The sequence below is a fragment of the Squalius cephalus genome (assembly GCF_949319135.1).
Source record: "Squalius cephalus genome assembly, chromosome: 25".
NCBI classification, from domain to species: domain Eukaryota; kingdom Metazoa; phylum Chordata; class Actinopteri; order Cypriniformes; family Leuciscidae; genus Squalius; species Squalius cephalus.
In genome coordinates, this window is record NC_137146.1 from 6,795,993 (window position 1) to 6,810,795 (window position 14,803).

Here is a 14,803-nt window from a genome sequence, read left to right on the forward strand (position 1 = left end):
CAAATCCCAAAGTAAAATTTAATTGCTTAAAGGTTACTTTTTCATAGCTCAGAAGAGTTAATGGACTTCACTTGCCCTATACAAAAATATAATAAATAAACCTTTGTAAGGTAACCAAAAAATGTTTATCATGTAGTAGCTCCTACATTACCAGTTTGGTTCAGGTCCAGTGATATTTTAGTATTATTTATATACTATTATAGTATTTATTAATATTTTGAATTCATTTTTATTCATTTTAAATTTAGCTTAAGTAATTTTGTTATGTACTTTTGTACTTTTTTTGTCATATTTATTACACACACATATTATTTGTTAATTTGTCATGGTTAGTTATACTTTATTGTTTACATTTTTTTAAATTTACGTTTTTCATCTAATATTTATATTTTATTTCTCCTTTTGAAAGAAAAAATAATAATTTTGGTTAACATACACTTTTCAAGTCAAATGTAATTTAATATGACTGAATCAACCTAAATACATTAGGTTACACCAACAAAAGTTTTCAAGGCTCCGACCCAAAAATGTCCTTATATAAATAAAAACAGAAACAAATTGGTCAAATTTGTAGCTATAAAAACAACGTAAATTGTTAAGCACAAATAATTTGATCTTGAATCTGAGAACATAAAAAAGATCCTTTGTGATATATGATTTTTCTTTTCTGCAAGCTGTAGCGTTGACATGAAAACAACAGAATCAGGCCAGTCTACTAAGTAACAGCATTGAAAAAGACAATACCTGGTTTATATTAAAGCTAGTTAAGTCAATGAGTTCATTTACTCAGCATTGGGACAAATAAATCCTTTAGGTGTTAGTTTTGCTCTCAAGTCTGACAACAAGGGAGTCTGGTCCAAAGCACCAAGCCTTGATTGACCTGCCCAGAATCGGACTTTCCCTTCTTCCCAATCCCATTCGACCTCTCCAATGATGATGATGAAGTTTCCACTGCAGCTGTTGTTTTATTCAGAGTTTCTTTAGAAAGAAACCTCACTCCTCCAGTAAAGAGATTTACCAGTGCACTTATCCCCTGACTCCATCACTCAGAACCGTCAGCGATACCATTTGTGAACAGCACCTGATGCTGGTCATATTTCCAGAAAAAATACAGTCTGGTTAATTTCTCTCTGGTGCTCCTTTCCCACTGTGAAGAAGAGTAATACAATCCTGGGTTTTCTAGTTTCTTAATGCGCCAACATATTAAATATCTGATCATGAATGTCTTGTGAAAGAACAAACTGATCCACAGCAAAGTGAGAAGAAAGTATTTTCTGGCACAGGTAGAGAAACTATTCAACTTCAAGAGCACCGGGATAGATGGTTAATTTTGACCTGGTAGAAGCAGTTTAGACCAGTTTGGACCATCAACAAACCATCTAGCATGTTGGACAAATCAGTTTTACCACCTTAAGATCATATGACATGGTTTCTCTAATAAGCTGCACTAGACACTATTGAGCTGAATTAAGGCATGCTGTTTAAATCCCACATAATATCTGTTTCTGTCCATCTGAATGTCCATTGAGCACTAAGACCTTGAACTGGACATTTAATACAGTGAGGAAAATAAGTATTTGAACTCCCTGCTATTTTGCAAGTTCTCCCACTTGGAAATCATGGAGGGGTCTGAAATTGTCATCGTAGGTGCATGTCCACTATGAGAGACAATCTAAAAAAAAAAAAATCCAGAAATCACAATATATGATTTTTTAACTATTTATTTGTATGATACAGCTGCAAATAAGTATTTGAACACCTGTCTATCAGCTAGAATTCTGACCCTCAAAGACCTGTTAGTCTGCCTTTAAAATGTCCACCTCCACTCCATTTATTATCCTAAATTAGATGCACCTGTTTGAGGTCGTTAGCTGCATAAAGACACCTGTCCACCCCATACAATCAGTAAGAATCCAACTACTAACATGGCCAAGACCAAAGAGCTGTCCAAAGACACTAGAGACAAAATTGTACACCTCCACAAGGCTGGAAAGGGCTTCGGGGAAATTGCCAAGCAGCTTGGTGAAAAAAGGTCCACTGTTGGAGCAATCATTAGAAAATGGAAGAAGCTAAACATGACTGTCAATCTCCCTCGGACTGGGGCTCCATGCAAGATCTCACCTCGTGGGGTCTCAATGATCCTAAGAAAGGTGAGAAATCAGCCCAGAACTACACGGGAGGAGCTGGTCAATGACCTGAAAAGAGCTGGGACCACCGTTTCCAAGGTTACTGTTGGTAATACACTAAGACGTCATGGTTTGAAATCATGCATGGCACGGAAGGTTCCCCTGCTTAAACCAGCACATGTCAAGGCCCGTCTTAAGTTTGCCAATGACCATTTGGATGATCCAGAGGAGTCATGGGAGAAAGTCATGTGGTCAGATGAGACCAAAATAGAACTTTTTGGTCATAATTCCACTAAACGTGTTTGGAGGAAGAAGAATGATGAGTACCATCCCAAGAACACCATCCCTACTGTGAAGCATGGGGGTGGTAGCATCATGCTTTGGGGGTGTTTTTCTGCACATGGGACAGGGCGACTGCACTGTATTAAGGAGAGGATGACCGGGGCCATGTATTGCGAGATTTCGGGGAACAACCTCTTTCCCTTAGTTAGAGCATTGAAGATAGGATGAGGCTGGGTCTTCCAACATGACAATGACCCGAAGCACACAGCCAGGATAACCAAGGAGTGGCTCTGTAAGAAGCATATCAAGGTTCTGGCGTGGCCTAGCCAGTCTCCAGACCTAAACCCAATAAAGAATCTTTGGAGGGAGCTCAAACTCCGTGTTTCTCAGCGACAGCCCAGAAACCTGACTGATCTAGAGAAGATCTGTGTGGAGGAGTGGGCCAAAATCCCTCCTGCAGTGTGTGCAAACCTGGTGAAAAACTACAGGAAACATTTGACCTCTGTAATTGCAAACAAAGGCTACTGTACCAAATATTAACATTGATTTTCTCAGGTGTTCAAATACTTATTTGCAGCTGTATCATACAAATAAATAGTTAAAAAATCATACATTGTGATTTCTGGATTTTTTTTTTTTAGATTATGTCTCTCACAGTGGACATGCACCTACGATGACAATTTCAGACCCCTCCATGATTTCTAAGTGGGAGAACTTGCAAAATAGCAGGGTGTTCAAATACTTATTTTCCTCACTGTATATAGACTGTAAATCAGAAAATAATCCTCATTTAAAAACAAATTATCAAAAAAAGTAGTGCATTCAAATATCACCACCAACCACAGTGAATCAGATACAAAATAGGTTCAAAGTTTAGGAGGCTTCTTTCTCTGCTTTCATTTGGCCGTTTCCATAACATCTTAAACAGCAAATACATCAGTGGTTTAGAACTGTAGGCTGATAGGGAACACGGCCAATCGTTGTCTCCACACACATAAGCCCCAGAGCTTTCCAAATGATCTAAACTCTAAGAAAACACCATAAAACTAAACATTTCACGTGATTTACACATCTGAACTGCACTAGATGATAATCACGCCTGTTGGCTGAATATATAGAAGATGACAGATGTTAAATTGCATTTTTAACGTAATAGTATAATATAAATAAATATAATACACATATGCCTCATATTTACACCGATTAGAGTTTCAGGTAACACTGAAATCTTTTCTGGGTCAAAGTGTGTTTCTCTGTCCAGCACACATCCCCAGGAAACACAGAGGAGGATTGTGGGAAAGGGTGAGTGTTGAGGAGGGGTCAGAGCCCTGAAACACAGAGCAAAATAAATACATGAACTATAAAAAAATGTAAAAAATACAGTCAGAAAGTGCACACAAAGCAGGTTGTGCTGGCTGGCTTCCTTCATTAAATAAGCTGAACGTCTTCCGCTGGTTCCTGGAGCAACCCTCCCCCCGTCACTGCCCTGCTCTGACTGTTACAATGGACTCCTGGACGTGGAGCTACATGGGCAAAGCCAGCATGGGGGGAAGCCAAGCACTTCCTGCCTCCAGAGCTGGCAGAGAGACAAGCTCTCACGGGAACAGCGTGCAAGAGCAGGAAGTATGTGTATGTGTGTGTGTGTGTGTGAGTGTGTAAGTTGCCAGCACAGTTGGTCCAGCTCCCCATGAGACCTGGATGAGGAAAACTGGCTTTATGACAAGAGCAGATGTAAAGACATACTAGATAACAAACCCATATAAGTTAGTGTATGCACACACACACCAGGTCACCGGATGACCTTCAGATCAACCAACTGACCTTTGGATGCGTTTAAAATGTTTTTAGAAGAGCTGAGAAATGACAGTGTGGTGTAAATCATTCTTACAAATTCAAGATCATTACATTGTCCACATTAAAGTCAAAACAAAACGCAGTTCGCGACCTATTTTACTTCTGTAATCTGACATATTTCTGAGGATATTCAACATTAACCCCCTGAGGTCGGCTATCGCGCCGGCGCGATAGGCTCGTTTTTTTTCGTATGAGTGCAAAAAAAAAAAAAAAAAAAAAAAATTAATTTTTATCTTATATGCTTGTGTTATACATCAATCGATCCTGTTTAGTGTGTATTTTTTTTGTGTATGCTCATAATAAAAACAAAGTGTTGTGCTTTTCGCCAAATAAAGAAAAATAAACATGATGCGAGTTCTCTCCGTCAGTGAAGTCAATTCTGAAACGCGTCCGAAAATGAACTGTAACTCAGCGAATACTCAGTCAAACAGGCATACAGTCACACAGGCATGAAGCTTGAATTATCTTCTTTCAAATGAAGTAATTTTTATAAAAAACAAATATTCACAGTTTATATAATATGTATGTAAAGAGAGAGATGTCAGTCGTTCTCATCTCAGCTAATTAAGTTTTAATGTGACTCCGCCTACGGAGACCGCGCTATTCAAACGCAAATGTGAGGCGATCCATACAAACCTGTGAAACGCCCACATCCGCTGGATAAGGCCGGTGAAACACTGGATGCGTGGCGTAAGCGTCTCAGCTGCGTGGCGTGTCCGTTTTTATTTCGGCTCCCATCCATGTTAACAGTTTAGAGTTTGCACACTGCCTGTGTGAGACGCGCGTCTCAGGCGCGGCACGAGCCGCGTGGAAAACGCGTGCATTCTAGAAATAGAACCGACGCCTATTTTTCAGCGACACGCAAGCGTCTTGGAAGCGTTTCCATGCAAAATTGAATAGGAAAATCTGTTTATTTGTCATTTTGACACGAATACATATTAATAAATGTCCTTTTGATGTTTAAAAGTGTCTAGGTTTTGACATAAATGCAAATATAAATGTAATTTTACAAAATATGATCGATTTTCAAATACTGCTGTATTGAATGAACAGCTTTTAGCAAACTCTATTGCTATACTGAGATGAGGAATATATACTGTATGTGTTTTGTCAAAAATAAAGTCATCAACTAACTAATGAATCCTTTACTTTGAAATACGTATGATAAAATGTATACTTTAGTTTTGAAAGACGTTGACTAGTTTTGAAAAGATTATAAAGTATGTATGTGCATGCATATATATATGTGTGTGTGTATGAAGAGTTCAGATGCAAAAGCCTCTAAATGCCATCTGAAATTTTCTCCTAGAATGATCATTTTTATGAAGCTTGTATATTTAAGTTAGCTATAGGTGACACGTCACCTGAATAAATGGCTCATTAAGTATGCAGGGACGTAGTCTCACCAGGTGTGAACTACTACATATGCATGATGCTGTTGGAGCGTTTACGCCCCATCCGCATATTGGCTTTCCAAACTAAAAGTGTTTCACAAAACTAAAATCAATGTATCGTTTTTTTGTGGATGATTAGGCAGGATGATTTTCATATCATTTTGAAGAAAAAACACTAGGCGATGAAATCCATTAGTCAAAAGTCTTATTGCCACATATTTAGTATGTGTTTTGTGGCCTTATTTCAGAAACTTTAGTTTTTAGTTTTTTCAATAACCACGCATAAACATTATTCTCTCAAAAATGCAGACATGTACATTCTTGTTGCTCACATATTATGGTAGCCCTGTTTGTGCTAAATAGTGTGTAATTTTTTTTTTGCCATTAATATGTTTATAAGCAACTGAAAAAAGCACAAATGTCAGGGCATGTCAGAACATCTCAAGGACCCCAAAAACACCCCAGACCCCAGAGGGTTAAAGAATATTTATAATAAAGAAAACTACTCTTAGCATTTACATTTACACCCTGGAATGATGCTATTTGAAATCTGCCATCTTTTCTCACGGGCGCTCAGTTTCACATCCACAATGTTTTTTTTAGAGCCAATCGGCTGAGCCACAAATGTCAAGTGACTAATCACTGTAAAACCACTAGAAAATTACATCACAGCAACGCTTGATTGGCTCATGGCACTACAATAAGTACAGTCCCAAACCCTTCACTTACGACTATCCCAAGTTGTGAAAGGCAGCAAACAAAGAAAAACATAAGCATTCATATAAAATGTTCAAGCTTTTATGTATATTAATAATAATAAAACATGAATCAAATATAAATAAAGTCAAAGCTGCCACTGGCAAAACATGTACTACAATAAAATATTTGCGTGTATGTTTATATGAGCTGTGATGCAGCAGACAAAGACAAAAGGCTTTTCGGGACAAAAGGTGTACAGGTAGTCACGATACCTAGCAGCAATGACTAACAATAAAACAGAAAATTCTATGAGAATACCATAGGCTGGATCTTTGATTTATCTATCTGGAATGTGGCTATGAAATGGGAGTGTTGAAATGTAAGAGTATTTCATTCAAAATCAAAGCAATTATTGCATTTTTGATAGAAAGACTATAACATGCACTAAAGAATTGTGCACAATAAGACCAGCAATGTGCTTTTAAAAAAAAGTAAACAAGGTAAATTTGGATTTCATGTTGACTTTAAACCAAATCAGTTATTTTGTTTACCTTTTAAGCAAACTCATTCGTCATTTGATAGTGCTTCCTATGGCACCGTCGAGTGTCTATCGCTGTGGGCTTGCGATTTTTTACCCTTTCTAATCTCATTTCCACATGGCTGAGATTCTTTCACAATACAGTCCGCTGAATGTCACAAGGCGCAACATCACAGGGACGAGACGATTGAGTCTCCCAAATCGAATAGAATCGTGACCTATTTCTCTTATCCAGCTCACATCTTTCAAACATATTCCCCAGGTAGCAATTGGCATACACGACCGAGATATCTAGACACTGAGCTGGAAGGAGGAAAAAAAACGTGAAGACATGAAAAAGCATTAAGAACCGTCTACAAGGGCATCTCAAAACCCCGTAGGTAATGTCACTACAAATGCAAAATGGGCATCACGGGAAGTTTTGCTTCCAGCTGCCCATGCATGAAGCTCTCTGTATGTGATACATGCTACTCAGTTGTAATATGGCACATTAAAGCACAAATGTTCCCTTGTTATAACTAAGCATGCAAAGCAAATCAAAGTAGTGAAGCAATCCAGGAGAAATGCTTTGCCATCTGCCTTCATTAACTCCGCCTAAGGCACAGTCCATCTATCACACACTGAGTGCTCAGAATTCACGCTGATTATGTTTTACCATGGTGCACTGGTACTAGCTTCTTCTATGGGATGGTGGTGCATGCTAATGCTTAGTGGTTTTAAAAACGCTCATGTATTAAATTTGATGCATTAAATTAATCAAAAGTGACAGGCATTTACAATGTTACAAAGATTTCTAATTTAAATAAATGTTGTTCTTTTGAACTTTGTTCATCAAAGTATACTGAGAGAAAAATATAACTATTTCCACAACAATATTAAGCAGTACAACTGATTTCAACATTGCTAAGAGATGTTTCTTGAGCACTAAATAAGTATATCAGAATGATTTCTGAAGGACTATGTGACACTTAAGACTGGTTCAGCTTTGCCATCACAGAAATAAATTTCATTTTAAAATACATTACCGTCCAAAATTTTGTGGACAGCAAGATTTTTTTATGTTTTTGAAATAAGTCTCTTATGCTCACCAAGGCTGCAATTATTTGATCAAAAATACAGTAAAATAGCAAAAACAGTTAATATAACAAACAATATTCTTTTTTTACTGTATTTTGATCAAATAAATGCAGTTTTGAATGTGTTTGAATGAAAAAAATGTACCAACCCTAGAACAGTAATGTACATTAAAAGTGGAATCTGTGCCATACAGTATATGGGGAGCAAATTATCATAGAATCCTAGGGTTGGCCTCTATCAACAGAACAAATAAAAATCTAGTTCACATAAATTTTTCATAACAACCATGCGCTGATCCTCCACTGAAAGATCTCCATATCCTCTTTCCTGTGTCTCTGGTGTCTATCTGTCCTACAAAGCTCAAGAACAACCATAAAAAAACTAATCCATTATCCCTGGGAAGTTCAGTAGATGAATGAGGGAAAATATATCACAAGGAACGATATCCAAACACCTACAAGAAACATATAAGAAGAGGAAATGCTATTTGGATACTCCAATCCCACAATCCTGCACTGCTCAACTAAAGAAAGCTGTATTGTGCTCTCTCCCTCTCTATTCTCACAAATGAACTGTGTAAGCAGGAAAGTGAAACAGGGCCTATTGATATGAATTAAGATAACGCTGTAAGATAATGGCAGAGAGGGCAGGAGATTATTCCCATCCCCTATTATGCTCTTAATGAAGTGTTACCAAATGTCATTCAATAGTGAATTCTAAAAATGTCGTCTTGATTTTTTTTTATGAAAGCTACGATTTTAATTTGCCAAAGATTTCATACGGCTAAAACTAATTAAAACTGTGTCGCTTCAAATATTATCCTAAGAAATTCTGGGATGCATGTGGCCCTGAGGAGAATTAAATCATGATTGTTTGACAAGCTGAAAAGGTGATACACTGCCCTCTGGTGGTAGATGGAAACACTGGATGTTGGACAGTCTGATGTTAGTTTTATCACTAATGTTATAAAATACAATCAGATAAAACAGTGTCGGTCTAATAATAATAAACTGGTTGAAAGTGAATGAATGCAGTCAATAGACTTGACACATTCAACAATTCTCATTAGCGTAATGCATATGGGTGTTTCTAATTCTCATCTGTGATTCTTCTACTGTAAAGCAGTAATGAGAGTCGTCCTGTTTGGACACAATATTATGGTTTGGACACATAATACAACTTGGAATAGATTTAATAATAAATTCTAAAAATATGATCTTTTGTTTTGCATTTTGAAAATGTGCAGTAAAATAATGAGAACTGCAGGAGAATCTGTGCTTATTTAACTGCACTTTTTATTTCTGGGGTTAAAGGGATAGTTCACCCAAAAATGAAAATGAGCCCATGATTTACTCACCCTCAAGTAATCCTAGGTGTAGATGACATTCTTCTTTCAGACGAATACAATCGGAGTTATATTAAAAAAATGTCCTGGCTCTTCCAAGCTTTATAATGGCAGTTTCTATTTTGAAGTCTATAAAAGTGCATCTATCCATCATAAAAGTGCTCCACAGGGCTACGGGGGGTTAATAAAGGCCTTAATGTTTTTAATATATCTCCGATTGTATTCGTCTGAAAGAAGAATGTCATATACACCTAGCATGACTTGAGGGTGAGTAAATCAAGGGCTAATTTTCATTTTTGGGTGAACTATCCCTTTAACTGTGACTTTTTTGACAGACTTCACCCCAGCAGCTTCAAATCAGGTCAGACAAACCATATAAATGAGTATTTTATATCAGTCATTTGTGTCATCATTATGTCCAGAGGGCCTTTAAACTACCCACAAAGAACTATTAGTCATACTCACAATTTCTTAAGGGCTTTGATCACATGTTTCATGAAGGAATCCTGAGCCAGTTTTCCATGTGGCTGATGTCTGCTGACCTCCTGGACAGACTCATATACTCTCAGCTTCACTGGAGGTTGGCTGCCAAGAGGAATAGAGAAGATCAGATGATTCTCATAAAGTTTATATCCATCACTTGCCAATTCCAAAGTTTGTGCTGTCGAATCAGAATGTAATAAATGAGGATATTCATGACAAAGTGTAGTTTAACACTGTTGGGCTGCAAGAAATAATAAAAGAGGTTATATTTTACTGTAAGTGATTGCATGACAAGACTTCAAACATGCAGACTGAGATATTACGGTAACGCTTTACAAAAGCCTTAAGTATAATGCATTATAAAGGTATTTCATAATGCATGTAATAATTTATAAAGAAATGTAACCAAAGTTAAAATGCATTATAATATTTGCAGATTCCTGGTTACATCTAAAATTGATTGTTTGTCATGTTTTAATGCATTATACTCTCTAAAGGCATGTTCAATGAATAGATAAGTATTAGGTCACACTTTAATTTAGGGTCCAATTCTCACTATTAACTAACTATTCCTAATTACTGTTTATGAATAGTTAGTAAGGTAGGATTAAGGGATGTAGAATATGGCCATGTAGGGCAGGCATTAATATGTGCTTTTTAAGTACTAATAAACCACCAATATCCTATAATATGCATGCTAATAAGCAACTAGTAATAGTGAAAATTGGACCCTAAACTAAAGTGTTACCAAGGATTATAATGTATTACAACTGTGGTTACAAATATTCATGAGACCGTACAATGCATTATAAGGTGTATTACAAGGCATTAAAAATACTATAATGCATAAAGTGTTACCGATATGACTTATAAGACAATTTCCATACTTTATTTTGTCTGATTTTATATATTTTTCTAAATTGTGGGAAAAGTAATAATTAAAGAATGAGTAGGTGTGTCCAAACTTTTGATTAACAGCATAACTAAAAATGTGCAGTCATATTAAGAAGTGCATTCAGTCAGGCTTACCTTCACCACAGTCACAAAATTGATTTACATGATAATCGCTCGCCATTTTTCACTTTTACCAATCCTTAAATAACCCTTCTTTGTCAGCGCTATTCAAGACGCACGATTCCAACTGGGAGCAGATCTATATTCCAGCCAATTAGAGCCATGACTCATATGTCACTACCCGCAAGAACATTCATTTTTGCTGCTCCAGCAGGCTGTCGAGAAGACTGTAAACATTACTCAGAGCATCTCTGAGTGGGACTACAGTGAGATTGAAATGACTGACAGCTCCTCAGTTTCTGCGTCACGCCTCAGCAGGGGTGCAGCCCACGTGTCTTTTAGAAAACACTTCCTGTTGGTGACTTTCACTCTTCAAGATGTGACTTTCCAAAAGGACACAAAGGCGATTTTTAGAATAATGACGCAAGTTTGACGTAGGGGGCCTAAAACTGCTCCTGCGCACTCTGATCAGTAAAGTTACAGAGCAATACAGTTTTTCGTTCATACCCAATATGCAAAATAATAGTGATATTACAACTGAATGCAGAGGACTGCTATGAGTTTGATTTCAAAGTACAATACTGTTCAAAGGTTTGTGGTCAGTATCCAATCAGAGCACTCTTGGCTTCTCAGAAGGAGAGGCTTTGTAGTGTTTCAGACAGACTGGGAATAAAGGTGCTGCAATAATGTACAGTATGTGAAAAGCATGTTAACCAATTCTAGTACGCCCAATAAACAAAATTATGACCTTTTAAAATATCATTATATGGGAAATTACAAACAAAAAATGGTCCCGAATTATATAGCTTACTTTCATGTGTTTGTAAAGTATCTTTATTTTGATTACATTTGACCTATGTGGATCACTGTTTAATTTATAAGGTAATCTAATCTAATTCTGAGCTTTACTAAGTTTTCTTTGCTACAGTGTTTACTACTAAGTTTTGCAGCTGAATAAACTACTTCTCCAGGTAAGAGCATTACGGCATTACCTGAAACTGATCATGAACAGCTCACTGAAACTAAGCAGACATGAGACGTGACTTTATTTTAGACAGAGTTACTAGGAATGGTATGGCAGCTTGTTTCCGCTACTGAATAAATAAATAAAAAGGTATTTGACATTTTAACTTACAATTCAAAAAAAAATTATGACTTTTTTTCTCAGAATTGCGAGTTTATATCTCGCAGTTACCTTTTTTATTTTCTATTCAGTGGCGGAAACAAACTTGCATTGGAAATAACTGACTCCATAATGTCTACGCCATAGACTTCAATGCAAAACCTTTTCCTTAGTGAAACTAGTTTTAGTGGTATGATCTCATGATAGATTACCAATTAGTAATTTGTATTAATTCGTCATTTTTAAAATATTAAAGATATGGTTACTCACATCTTACTCTCGAGTTGTATTCTGGGTAAAGATGTCTGAGGGTGCAGCAATATTCCTTGATAAAGTTTCATGAATTTTGTATGGGCCTCTTCAGTAGAACTGATACTGTGAAGAGAAGCGAGACTGTTTTTTACCCTTTTTTTAAAATGGAATATTAAAACACTAGTTTAATAAGTTCACAAGCAACTAATACATTCGGAAATGACAAAAATTAATTTACAACATTAATGACCATTCCTACCTTTCATTCAGCTGGTTTAGCTTTGTGTAGTCGATGTCTGAGTGTCTTTACTCAGCTGTGATAAAAGTATAAAAGCCACTTTTGGCAGATCAGTAACAAAAAACACAAATCATTGTCCTATTTTGTGAAGATCAGGGCTAGTTGTCACAAGGATTATATCTAACTGTTATGTTTACACAAATGTGTGTAAATCTCTAGTCATGGTTTTATATGCTGATTTTAAAAACTCTCTTAAAATTAGGGATGTGAGTTATTTTAACATAATTTACTGCAATAATGATTTAAAGGGATAGTTCTCCCAAAAATGAAAATTCTGTCATAATTTACTCAACCTCAAGTTGTTCAAAACCTGTATGAATTTATTTCTTCTGCTGAACACAAAAGAAAATATTTTGAAGAATATGGGTAACGTTAACCAAACAGTTGATGGGTCCCATTGACTTCAACAGTATGAGGAAAATAATGCACTAATATTATGTTTGTAAGACTTCAGAAATCAAATCTAAAGCTTATTTTACCGAATTAAAACATTCAATAGACTGTGTGACAACAAGCTCCGTCTCCTCTATCTGGTCTATGCAGAATATAGCCGTGTCATTTACAAAAGGGAGTGATCCCAATCCAGCCTATAATATGAACTAAGCGGTCTATGATGTGTACAATAACTGACTCCGTACATTATTAAACATGTTGATATGAAATGTTTCTGTAACGTTACCTGAACGTCGCTGTGCGTCATGGCAACAGCCATGTAACTTACTCATATTGCAGACAGGTTATCGTGTTAAAACATCATTAATGAAACGTGGAAGTTCATTATTAGTCTCTTGTTGGGATGGCACGCTTCCACACGCAAAATAAAAAAGCGACTTCTGTTGATACCTAGAAATTAGCAAGTTAATGAGGTACAAGTGGGCCAACAGGCTCAAAACTGAGTAAACAAGAATTTCATATTGAGTAACTTACATTTTAGACACAAATAGTTCAAGTTAGTTTGTCTATATTTGCTTCGCCAACAAAACAAGTGTTTTTGAACGAATCGGTTGAATGAATGACTCATCGAGTCACTCATAAGGACAATTGTATAGTTCCAAAATGAATCAGTGTTTGTGAACATTCTGTTGAATGAATGATTTAATGACTCGCTCATCAAGACGGTAGTTTGTCGCCACCCACTGGCACAAAGTAACGTGCGAAACACCGAATAAATAAAAATCAAACACATAAATAAATAAATACACAAGTTATTATTATTAACCCTTATATTACCTTAGTTTCCTGTTTACACTCAGTGCATTTGGGGTCTATATGACCCCAAAGATGCACAGAGCTTTTGTACAAGAAATATACATTTTAATAATACAAATTATATATCATTTTTTTCGTTTACTTCTCATCTATATTTTTATGCTGTGTTTTGGGGGATATGAAGTACTTTTTTACCTATTTACTGCAAAATTCCTCAACTACACCATTAGCATACGTATGAAATATAACATTTTTATGAAAAAAACACATTTATGATGATCAAATTTAAATATGAGTTGTTTCTGGATATTGATCTAGGTGTTAGATGCAGAATTCTGCCATCTGGTGGTTAGATGTTTTTTTGTAGATAATATAGTTTTAGCCACAAAGTGTAATTACCATATACTTCCAGCAGAGGCCCCATAGAGATCCATTCATTTTTCTGGATGTGACTTATTGCTCTTATAACAACTTTTTTGATGAATTATATATTTAAACATTTTAAAATACATTAAATCAGTATTGTGTCAAAGTTTAGAATTTTTTTTTTTGTTGTTTGAGGTCTTTTGAAGTGTCTTATTGCAATAATGCTATATAAATTTGCAATAATGTCACATAAGTTGCCACTAAAAGAAACTACTTGATTGCAATTGCATATTATTTCAATAATAGAAATGTATAAAATGATTAACTTTAGAATAAGAAATAAATTTAAAAAAAAAAAAAAAAAAAAAAAAAAACAGTAAAAAAAAAAAAAAAACAGCTATAGGCGGATAGGAATAGGAGTGAAAGTAAACACACTGTGTGTCTGTGTGTGTTTGTGTGCATGCACGTGCATGTGTGTGTGTGTAATCATGCTCATTCCACATTTTTTTTTTCTCTAGTACCAGGCCTTCATTTATGTGTGAACATTTTTAGATTCATGCTGGAATTATTGATTTTATTTACCAATTTCAATAAAAATGCTCTCTTTTGCAGTCACACTTGTTTGTTTGTGTTTGTCTCTCTGTGTATGTGATCTGTGTGTAGTCATGTTCTTTCCACGCTGCATTTGTGCTCCCATACCATACCTTCATTTATGTGTGAAATTTTTTAGATTTATGCAGAAA

The 14,803-nt window shown here is 36.0% G+C and overlaps 1 protein-coding gene across 1 annotated transcript in view; it reads right to left on the reverse strand.

Annotated features, from left to right (window-relative positions):
• cnbd1 (cyclic nucleotide binding domain containing 1) overlaps positions 1–13,462 on the reverse strand; it is a 39,396-nt gene extending 25,934 nt beyond the window's left edge. Inside the window, 4 exon segments of the mRNA XM_079863339.1 lie at positions 9,781–9,900; positions 12,206–12,310; positions 12,447–12,501; positions 13,165–13,462. Coding sequence (XP_079719465.1) covers positions 9,781–9,900; positions 12,206–12,276 — 191 coding nt within the window. The 5' untranslated portion in view covers positions 12,277–12,310; positions 12,447–12,501; positions 13,165–13,462.
• Positions 13,463–14,803: the final 1,341 nt, after the last annotated feature.